Source organism: Oncorhynchus masou, unplaced genomic scaffold, assembly GCF_036934945.1.
Source record: "Oncorhynchus masou masou isolate Uvic2021 unplaced genomic scaffold, UVic_Omas_1.1 unplaced_scaffold_24___fragment_2___debris, whole genome shotgun sequence".
NCBI classification, from domain to species: Eukaryota; Metazoa; Chordata; class Actinopteri; order Salmoniformes; family Salmonidae; genus Oncorhynchus; species Oncorhynchus masou.
This window is the reverse complement of record NW_027016552.1, coordinates 16,187-27,901: the sequence shown is the minus strand read 5'-3', so window position 1 is coordinate 27,901 and position 11,715 is coordinate 16,187. Positions and strand designations below refer to the sequence as shown.

Here is an 11,715-nt window from a genome sequence, read left to right as displayed (position 1 = left end):
ACCAGTTCCAATCATTTTTATTTAGACTGATTAACTATGTGTATAAGTATAGCATTGAATAGCTATGTATGTGTAATTATTTCATATCTTCCTTCCTTCGTATCTGCCTTTCTCCCCCTTTCTCCACTCTTTTACATTAACTTTTTCCCCTTATCTCATGAAGCCACTTTCAGACAGCTATGTTAAGTAACTCCACTCCCCAGCTTTCAGCACTCCATCTTTCTTTCTCCACCATCTGCTCTCTACCAAACTTCCATTACACAGATTACAGAGATTCTGATGATTTTCAAAGAAATGCAGATTAGTGGACATGTTGTTTATTTACAGGGGTTAATCCTGTCTGACTCCATTCATAAATTGATGGTGTCACTCTTATTTCACACTGAGTTGCCTCTAACCGTCTCTATAAGGGGTCTGGATTTATGGGGTGTTCACATGCTATTAGAGTTATCTGAAGTCCGTAGTTCCGACTGGGAAATTTCACTTGAATGACCCTCCTGATCGTAATTACAAGTGGGAAACTCAGAGAAAATGTTAATTAACCAAATTGTGACGTTTCACCACTGGCTTTTCACTTTATCAACAGATTACCATAAATTTGTTTTTGACAATTACAAATATGTAAATGTGAATAATGTAGCTAGTTTGACCATATTGTCAATGATAAGCAAGCTGGATAACTTTATTGTCTAGCTAGCTGAAATCGTATTGGTTGAACAATTGTTCTGACTTAAAAGCACTTGATCACAAACATGTTGGACTTATGACCTCCTTATTGGGAAGTTTCCCACATCCGATGACCATGTGAATGCCCCATTAGTGTAAAGATTCATATATTTGATCATGTCTGCCAAATATCATATGCATGGACATTGATAACGGGTGATTGTTCAACCGAAATTGGATTCAGAATGGTATGTTAATGCTCATTTGACATAGGGTAAGCATAACCAAAGTATTTTTTTCCGAATAATTTATTGTAGAATACCTTCAAAAACTAAACAAAAAACAAGCTAGACAAATAGAATTGCATAATTTCCCATATATATACACAAATGACATAAAACAATGTATGTGCTTGAAAAAAGCATTTATAATTTGTGGTCATGTTATTAATTATCATATTATATATTTTTATTGTATTATGTGTGTTAATAAAATAATTGTATTAATATAATTTTTCAAATTGCATAAATACATCCTGAAGATTGCATAGACATTTCATCTTTCTGTTAATGTGTGGCTGTGTATCAATTGCAGCCCAGTGTGTGTGTGTATGTGTGTGTGTGTGTGTGTGTGTGTGTGTGTGTGTGTGTGCGTGCGTGCGTGCGTGCGTGCGTGCGTGCGTGTGTGTGTGTGTGTGTGTGTGGGTGTGTGTGGGTGTGTGCGTGCGTGTGTGTGTGTGTGTGGTCCCAACAAGGAAAAAGGCTATTTTAGGCTTAGGGTTAGGGGTTAGGGAAAATAGGATTTTAATGGGAATCAATTGTTTGATCCCCACAAGGATAGTAATACAAACGTGTGTGTGAGAAATAATCATTTTTCCAAGAAGTCCTCCTCACTGGCGTGACATCATTCTAACAAACTCTGTGGGAGAGAAAAATGAGAATGTAAGATACTCCACAAAACATACAGTACAAAACATAAATACAGTTCATTCATTAATACATACATCTGTATCACTTATATTCTGCAAATAGCTCCTCATTCCCCACAGTAGGATTCAATGGTCAACAACAACAATGTCAATGTGTATTGGTGCTGTGTTTTTTTGTCATCTATGTTGTTTTGTCTATGCTGCCATTGTTGACATCTGTGTTACTGCTGTTTGTGTCTAGAGTATTGTAGCGTCTGACTATGTTATTTGTTGTTGTTTAGATGACCATTGTCAATTCTCCTTACCTTCAAAGTCTACTGTCCCATCACCGTTGTTGTCAGCCTCTCGTACCACAGAGTCAATCTCTCTTCGAGACATGTGCTCCCCCATCAGCTTGGTCATGGCGTTTCGTAACTCCTCTGTTGTGATCTCTCCGTCTCCGTCCGCATCAAACTAACCAGAGAGGGGGCAAGGGTTTGAGTTTGCATAATCAACCAGCTAGATAATATTATTAAACGGAAGGTAGCGAAGAGTACAATTCCAATGAAAGAGTCAGACTAATTGAAACAATATTGATCCAAACCCTGGTTAAGAGAATGGTATGAATGTACAAAGTCTTACCATCACACAAAATCATAACAAAACTAGAAAAAGTGGTTCTGAGTAGGATTATGTTCTTGATATGGTGATATTGAACTAACTATCTTGCACTGACTCTATGCACGCACACTGGACTCGTTTATTGTTATTCGTTATTCACTATGTATTTATTCCTCGTGTCACTGTTTCTATTTTTATTTGAGATTTTGTAATCTTTTTCTTTAATTTCGCATTGATGGAAAATAACCTGTTAGTAAGCATTTCACTGTTAGTCTACGCCTGTTGTTTACACAACAGGTGACAAATAGCATTTGATTTTCTACGGTCAGTGGTGGAAAAAATACCCAATAGTCATACTTGAGTAAAAGTAAAGGTACCTTGATAGAAAATGACTCAATGTCACGGATCCCTCCGGAACTTTCATCACGCACACCTGCCCCTATTCCCACTGATTAGTATTGGTATATATGTGCCCTTTGATTTCCATGGGTCTTGTCGATTATTGTTACAATATCCATTGGTGCGTGTGAGTACCTGGGCTTTCGTGCCCTTGTGGATTGCGCAGATGGTTACGGGTCTCGTTCCGTGTGATGATCATTGTGCGCATGTGTTATTTATTTGAGGTACTCTTCGCTCTTTTGTTTGGGTTTCAACCCTGTGTTTTTGTAAAGTGTTTGTTTGGTCTTCGTCCCAGTGCCTTTATACAACACGCCGTAATTTGGGTTTAATAAAAAAAACTATTACGCATTCCTGCGTCTGCCTCCGAATCGTTTATGCCAGCGTGACACTCCAGTAAAAGTGAAAGTCACACAGTAAAATATTACTTGAGTAAAAGTCTAAAAGTATTTGGTTTTAAATATACTGTAATTGCTAAAATATTCTTAAGTATCAGAAGTCAAAGTAAAAGTATAAATAATTTCATATTCATTATATTAAGCAAATCAGACAGCACAATTTCCTTGTTTTTTTTATTTATTACGGCAAGCCAGGTGTACACTCCAATAGTTAGGCATTAATTTACAAACAAAGCATGTGTGTTTAGTGAGTCCACCAAATCAAAGGCAGTAGGGATGACCAGGAATGTTCTCTTGATAGGTGTGTGAATTTGACCATTTTCCTGTCCTGCTAAACATTAGAAATGTAACGTGTACTTTTGGGTGTCAGGGAAAATGTATGGAGTAAAAAGTCCATTGATTCTTTTAGGAATGTAGTGGAGTAAAAGTTGTCAAAAATAGAAATAGCAAAGTAAAGTACAGATAACCCCCAAAAACGACGTACGTATTTTTACTTAAGTACCTTACACCACTGGATATGGTTGAATAGGGAGAGCAGCAGGAACGGTTTTTTTGTTAGGGTATCATGTTGGTTGTCTTTGCACAATTCCCTGACCATTTCATATGGGTTATTCAGGGTACTTGTGTAGACTTCTCTCTCTCACCTCTTTGAAAGCGTCCTTCAGTTCTTTCACGCCGATCATCCCAGCAGTCTCAGCCAGCAGCTTTGGGGCCATCAGCTCAACAAAGTCCTCAAAGTCTACTCTCCCACCAACTAGGAAATTGAAAGAGATTAAATCAATTATGATGAGAGTTCCACTAACCTTAATTTGCTCTAGTTATGACTGCTATTCTGGTACTGTGGTCCTCTTCAGTATTGTATATTTATCTGAATTAATTCTAGGGTTGCAAAATTCATGCAACTTTCCCAAAGTTCCCAGGTTTTTCTGAAGTCCTGGTTGGAGGATCCCCAGTTGGAGAATTCCCTCCCTGCTTATTCCCTCCTCATTCCTGCAACCTGGATTTCTGACAAACCTGGGAATTTTCTAGAACCTGGGAAAGTTTCTTGAGTTTTAAACAGAGAATTGTCTAATGACTCACGGTTCATGTTGATGTTCTGGCTCAGCTCGATCAGCTCCATCTCAGTGGGCATGTAGCCCATTGTCCTCATTAGGTTGCCCAGGTCCTTGCAGCTGATCAGCCCATCCTTGTCCTTGTCGAACTCAGCAAACGCCTCGCGCAGCTCTGAGAGACAGTAGGAACAACTTATCAGTCTTTAAAGATACTGTGAGAGACCAAGAGTTGGCAAACCTCTTGGGGAAGTTGGAACATTTCTTTCTCTGTATTTTCATTTGCTTCAGAGGGTACATCTATAATGGAATAAAGACTGTTTTGGAGTTTTCTTCAAGATACATGATAAATGAAACCTAATTGGTAGATGGACATTTGAAATTTACTGTAAGGATAATCTTATAAAAAAGTACTTTCCATTTGATCAGAAATCAACCAACATTGAGCATTATTTAGAAATTGGTTGTAAAAAGTTACTAATATAACTTAGAAACCCTGTTACATTGACCAAATGGAATGGAGGACAAATGGAAAGAGTGAGATGACGCTGACACAATTTTCTTTTACCTTCAATTTCGTCATCGGCCAGCTCTCTGTCCTGCAAACAGTATTTACCAGAGTAAATTTATGTCGGATTTGATAGAATGTCTGCTTAGAGAGATGGTATAGTAAGTTGCATGAAGAATACTTCAATTTAACATATTACCATAAAGTGTGCTTTTCATGTGATACATGATAATGCAAATATTTCTCTATAACACAACACCTAATATTTTTCTACTCTCTCTCACACCCCCCCCCCCCCCCCACACACACACACACACACGTGCGCGCTCACACTTTCCCTATTGCACCCAACATTTTGATTTAAAATGACACAAACCAAAATGAGATTATGCCCAGATATTTAGAGAGGTTAGAGTGCATGTGCATGGCAGCTACCCATATATGAAGATAATGCCCATCTAGCAGGCAATATTTGGGGAGCATGAACCACATGTAGTTCAGCTAGTAATTTAACTACATTATTTGCAGTAGCTTAGTGGTATTTGAACAATTAAAATCTAGGTCGTTTTTTCATTGGTTAATTACTCTTTTGACATGTAGTTGTGTTGAGAACTACAGGAACTACATTTTTTTGCAAAAATAGGTGATGTAGGAAATCATTTATTTTCTTTTTCAGCATCAGACCTACCTAATTGTCACTTGAAAAATTGTTTTTATGTTAAATATGCTATATTACACATTTTGGTAGCATATGGCTGTGAAAGTGATCTGTCTTGCAAATTGTAGTCTATTCACATTAGAAGAAGTTATACTATACTATACTAAAATTATCCTTAAGCTTTTGTGTGTGTATGTGTGTTGTTCTTTAAATAAATGTAATGAATGACTTTATCAAAGTAACCTTAGTTAAGTAAACTACATTTTCTTAAGGGTAGCTTTAGTGTAGCTTAACTTCTTCCAGTGTGAATAAATTGGTAGCTTGGTAAACTATATTTTTAAAGTAGCTTCCCCAACCCTGCTAGCAGGTAGAGAGATAATGCCCATCTTTCTCTCTTTCTCTCACTCTCTCTCAATTAAATTCAATTCAAAGGGATATATTGGCAAAGCAAGAGAAATAGATAATAAACAAAGGTTAAATAAACAATAAAAACTTAACAGTAAACATTACACTCACAAAAGTTACAAAGGAATGGAGACATTTCAAATGTCATATTATGGCTTTATACAGTGTTGTAACGATGTGCAAATAGTTCAAGTACAAAAGGGAAAATAAATAAACATAAATATGTCTCTCTCTCTATAATATTTTTTTTCTTCACAATCCACTCAACATATCATATTAGTTTGCCAGCACTTCCACACATACAGCATATTTTAGAATAAAATGTTTGTAAAACTTACAATATGCTTCCCTCCCCTCAGGAAGACACATGCTGCTCCTAAACTCATGTCTGTTAGATAGGGAAACAGTCAAAGATTAGCAAAGGTCCCTTGTCATTCTTTAATTAAATATATTTTACTTTATTGTACTCTACTCTTCTGTATTTGGTATCACTGGGGGGGACAGGATTAGTCTGCACTGACTAGTCTGTTTTTGTGATCTACAGGATTGAATATTTATATATGTTAATATTTAAATTATATGTTTGTACTTTGAGTGTTTGTACTTCACATTTACATTTTAGTTATTTAGCAGATGCTCTTATCCAGAGCGACTTACAGTTAGTGCATTCATCTTAAGATAGCTAGGTGCGACAACCACATATCTCAGTTATAGTAAGAACATTTTTCCTCAGTAAAGTAGCTATCAGCAAATTCAGTGCTACTAGGGGGGAAGTCAAGTGTGAGTGTTAGTTTACGAAAAGCAAGTTTTGTACTTTGTACAAGTGTGTGTGTGTGTGTGTGTGTGTGTGTGTGTGTGCGTGTGTGTGTGTGTGTGTGTGTGTGTGTGTGTGTGTGTGTGTGTGTGTGTGTGTGTGTGTGTGTGTGTGTGTGTGTGTGTGTGTGTGTGTGTGTGTGTGTGTCAGGTAACCTAACAGTATAGCGGCAGGTAGCCTAGCGGTCAACAGTGTTGGGCCAGTAAAACCGTAAGGTTGCTGGTTCGAATCACCGAGCCGACTAGGTGAAAATCTGTCGATATGCCCATGAGCAAGGCGCTTAACCCTAGCAAGTCACTCTGGAGAAGAGTGTGTGTTGTTTTTCAATAAAACATATGTATTGATACTAAAACTATATGCATGGTGAAAATCCATTGTAGTTTCCTTTCCATTTCCATTGTAGGCTTTTTAATCCACATACAGCATCTATGACTGTCACACAGTAAATTAATGCAGGCATTATCATCATGATGTTTTTTATCTGCAAATGTTGCTATTTTGTAAACAAAACAGAATGGTGTATATTCACTTACCGTTTTATTTTCCTCTTCACTCAAGTATGTGCATCAATATCCCTACTGTCGGAGATGAGTGGATAGCCCTCTTTCTCTCTTCTCCTCTTTTCCCCTCTGCTCTATGTGTCCACTCCCCCTTTCAGCAGTCTGCCCTGCCTCTCTGTCTGACTGACCGACACTCTTGAATTCTGTGAGGATGGTGAGAAGGTGTGGTGTGTCTGAGGTTGCATTTAGGATGGAGGGGTATATGCGTGACAGGAGTGGGATGGGGGAGGGTTTGGAAGGCTGGTCATGGATGATCGAATCGGTTGTCCCATTAGTAAACTCTGCCCCTATGTCACAAATTTAAACACACAGTAAAACAAATGTATAAATACAATTGATTTACATTAGATACCATTTATATATTTTTTATTCATTTTCAAGCATAAATTTGCACTACAACACATAATTCATAAATTAGGGGGGTGGTGACATTTTAATGATATCATTATCATTCAACAAATATTCATAAGGTGGCTGTATACATAGACTGCGGAGGAGGATGTTGGAATGAGACCAAGGTGCAGCGTGGTAAGCGTACATTTTCTTTTATTTGTTCAAATGTCTCCAACATAACAAGAAATAACAAAAACGACCGTGAAGCTTACAAGGTCTACAGTACCCCTAACGAAAACAACTACCCACACTGAAAGGAGGGGAAAAAGGGCTACCCAAGTATGATTCCCAATCAGAGACAACGATAGACAGCTGTTCCTGATTGAGAACCATACCCTGCCAAAACATAGAAATAAAGAAACAGAAAACAAAACATAGAATTCCCACTCCACATCACACCCTGACCTAACCAAATAGAGAAATAAAACGGCTCACTAAGGTCAGGGCGTGACAGAGGAACATAATACAAGTATAGGGGTGCACACATATTAGATACAACTGTGGATACAATTACTTGTTCTCATTTGTTCTTATGCATTCATAAAAATCTGCACTATTTGCAAAGTTTTCTTTCATTCATATCACTATCTAAACGTTGCTTTAGCTCAATGATTACCTCAATGCTCTCGATACCCATTATTTTATCATAGGGTGCTGTTGTTGCTTGTTCGATCATCATGTTTAATGTGCATCCGTGGAGTTGTGCCTCAGACTTCTTGTAATCCTACCCATGTTTACAGAGGCATCATTGGAAAGGGTATTTGAGGATTGGATTTAGAAAATCAACTTGTAGCGACAAATACACAAAATGAGTAACACAGACTGTACGTCGACTTCATAGAAGTGAGACACAGAGCAAGAGAGCAACGTAAAATTATGTACGGTATATTCTGCACAATTGTATATATTGAAAACATTTAACTTTTTCACCATTTTTTTTATCCATTCTATTATTGTTATAGGTAACCTACATGGATTAAGAACCGGAAGTATCAGATTCAGAACCGGTAAATGATTACAACTGATATGGGTGATTTCATAAACTGGGGTAACAGTGAGGATTTCCTACACTGGACAACTTGTTACAACTGTTGATAAGTCACTGATAATAATCTGCCAAATTTGTTCATGTCATTCCATGAAGATATAAGGGGGATCATAGCTATATTCAATACAATTGATGAGTTGATTTAAAACCTGTTTATCGCTTTATCATGGACATGGTCGGTGTCTTGAGGGATTTGTCCAAAATCGTGTAACTTAAAACATTACTTTTCTCTTCTTGCATTTATGGCAGTGTAAGTTGTTATTATATCATAAATTAAGCATTAATGAGTTAAATTAGACATTGAACTTGAACTCTGTAAGAATCCAGGATCTAACTGTTGGACAGTGTTTTGTATAGACCGCTCAGAAATGCAGTGTAACGTCTTAACATTTCGTTAAGCAAAGCGGCAACACAGGACTAAGATCAAATCGTACTAAACCAGCTCCGACACTCGTCAAATCTGGCAGGACTTGCAAACTATTACTGACTACAAAGGGAAGCACAGCCGAGAGCTGTCCAGTGATACGAGCCTTCCAGATGAGCTAAAAAACGTATATGCTCGATTCGAGGCAAGTAACACTGAAACACGCATGAGAGAATTAGCTGTTCCGGACGACTATGTCATCACGCTCTCCACACCCAAGTAAGACTGTAAAACAGGTCAACATTCACAAGGCCGCAGGGCCAGACGGATTACCAGGACATGTACTCCGAGAATGTGCTGACCATCTGGCAAGTGTCTTCACTGACATTCAACCTCTCCCTGTCTGAGTCTGTTATACCAACATGTTTCAAGCAGACCACCATAGTCCCTGTGCCAAAAAACACTAAGGTAACCTGCCTAAATGACTACCGACCCGTAGCACTCACATCTGTAGCCATGAAATGCTTTGAAAGTCTGGTCATGGCTCACATCAATACCATTATCCCAAAGACCCTAGACCCACTCCAATTTGCATACCGCCCCAACAGATCCACAGATGACGCAATCTCTATTGCACTCCACACTGCCCTTTCACACCTGGACAAAGGAACACCTATGTGAGAATGCTATTCATTGACTACAGCTCAGTGTTCAACACCATAGTGCCCTCAAAGCTAATCACTAAGTTAAGGACCCTGTTATTAAACAGCTCCCTCTGCAACTGGATCCTGGACTTCCTGATGGACTGCCCCCAGGTGGAAAGGGTAGGTAACAACACATCCGCCATGCTGATCCTCAACACGGGGACCCCTCAGGGTGCGTCCTCAGTCCCCACATGTACTCCCTGTTCACTCATGACTGCACGGCCAGGCACAACTCCAACACCATCATTAAGTTTGCCGATGACACAACAGTGGTAGGCCTGATCACAGACAACGATGAGACAGCCTATAGGGAGGAGGTCAGAGACCTGACCGTGTGGTGCAAGGACAACAACCTTTCACTCAATGTGATCAAGACAAAGGAGATGATTGTGAAGTACAGGAAAAGGAGGACCGAGCAGGCCTTTTATATATACAATTATATAAATTATTCAATTGTATAACGTTGCGGTCCTTGGAAATTACAATGAAGTGCTTGAAAAAAGTCCCTGAATGTCCTTGAATTTGACTTGCCAATGTCTTTATGAACCCTGCTTAAAGTCAAAGGATGTTTAGTCTTAGGCCTGTCACGCCCTGGTCGTAGTATATTGTGTTTGTCTTTATTTATTTGGTCAGGCCGGGGTGTGACATGGGTTTATTGTGGTGTGTTTTGTCTTGTGGTGTTGTTAGGTGTTGGGTGTGTGGCTTAGTGGGGGTATCTAGCATAGTCTATGGCTGTCTGGAGTGGTTCTCAATCAGAGGCAGGTGTTTATCGTTGTCTCTGATTGGGAACCATATTTAGGCAGCCATATTCTTTGAGTATTTTGTGGGTGATTGTTCCTGTCTCTGTGTTCACAAGATAGGCTGTATAGGTTTTCACATTCGTTCTTTGTTTTGTTCGTTATTTCATGTCTAGTTCATTTCATTAAAGAACATGAATAACCACCACGCTGCGTTTAGGTCTGCTTCTCCTTCGACAGATGAGAACTGTTGCAAGGCCTATGTTGTTGTATAGGTAGAGTTATGGGCTAATTTGAATATATTCACTTTTATATATTCCTTTAAGTACACATGGAACTGCATGAAAATCCTTTTTTTTAACCATCCCAATGTCACACATTGGCCCCAATATTTATAGAAAGACCCATATACATCATATGAAATAAGTCTCTCGCTGTTGCCGCCTGTTATAGACCCCCCTCAGCTCCCAGCTGTGTCCTGGACACCATATGTGAATTGATTGACCCTCATCAGTCTTCAGAATTCATTCTGTAAGGTGGCCTAAACTGGGATATGCTTAACACCCCAGCAGTCCTACAATCTAAGATAGATGCCCTCAATCTCACACAAATTATCAAGGAACCCACCAGGTACAACCCTAAATTCGTAAACATGGGCACTCTCATTGATATTTGTACTTCAAATACACCTCTGCTCTTTTCAATCAGGATCTCAGCGATCACCGCCTTATTGCCTGCATCCACTATGGGTCTGCGGTCAAATGACCACCCCTCAGCACTGTCAAATGCTCCCTGAAACACTTCTGCGAGCAGGTCTTTCTAATCGACCTGGCCCGGGTATCGTGGATGGATATTGACCTCATCCCATAAGTGGAGGATGCCTGATCATTCTTTAAAAGTAATTTCCTCACCATCTTAAATAAGCATGCCCCTTTCAAAAAATGTAGAACAAGAACAGATGTAGCCCTTGGTTCACTCCAGACCTGACTGCTCTTGACCAGCACAAAAACATCCTGTGGCGGACTGCAATAGTATGGAAAAGTCCCTGCGATATGCAACTGTTCAGGGAAGTCAGAAACCAATACACGCAGTTAGTCAGGAAAGCAAAGGCTAGCTTTTTCAAACCGAAATTTGCATCCTGTAGCTCTAGCACCAAAAAGTTTTGGGACACTGTAAAGTCCATGGAAAACAAGAGCACCTCCTCCCAGCTGCGCACTGCCCTGAGGCTAGGTAACACGGTCACCACCGATAAATCCATGATAATCGAACATTTCAATAAGCATTTCACTACGTCTGGCCATGCTTTCCTTCTGGCTACCCCAACCCCAGCCAACAGCCCCCCCCCCACCCCGGATATTGTTAACATACATATGTAACAAAAGGAATATATTTTCTCCATAGAATACAAGTTACAAAACATTGTAACTTGAAGAGCATAATAGCATATCAGTGGGCCAGGGTCCTGACTGTGTATGTGTGTGTGTGAC

General features: G+C 39.2%; 1 protein-coding gene across 1 annotated transcript; it reads right to left on the bottom strand.

Moving 5' to 3' along the window:
* Positions 1 to 937: 937 nt before the first annotated feature.
* Positions 938 to 7,040, bottom strand: cabp5a (calcium binding protein 5a). Its single transcript, XM_064964706.1, has 7 exons — positions 6,956 to 7,040; positions 5,947 to 5,996; positions 4,606 to 4,636; positions 4,069 to 4,212; positions 3,633 to 3,742; positions 1,900 to 2,047; positions 938 to 1,584 (listed from the first exon to the last, which is right to left on the bottom strand). The coding sequence occupies exons 2-7, from the start codon at positions 5,992 to 5,994 to the stop codon at positions 1,556 to 1,558; spliced, it is 510 nt and encodes a 169-aa protein (XP_064820778.1). The 5' UTR covers positions 5,995 to 5,996; positions 6,956 to 7,040; the 3' UTR covers positions 938 to 1,555.
* Between the last annotated feature and the right edge of the window lie 4,675 nt (positions 7,041 to 11,715).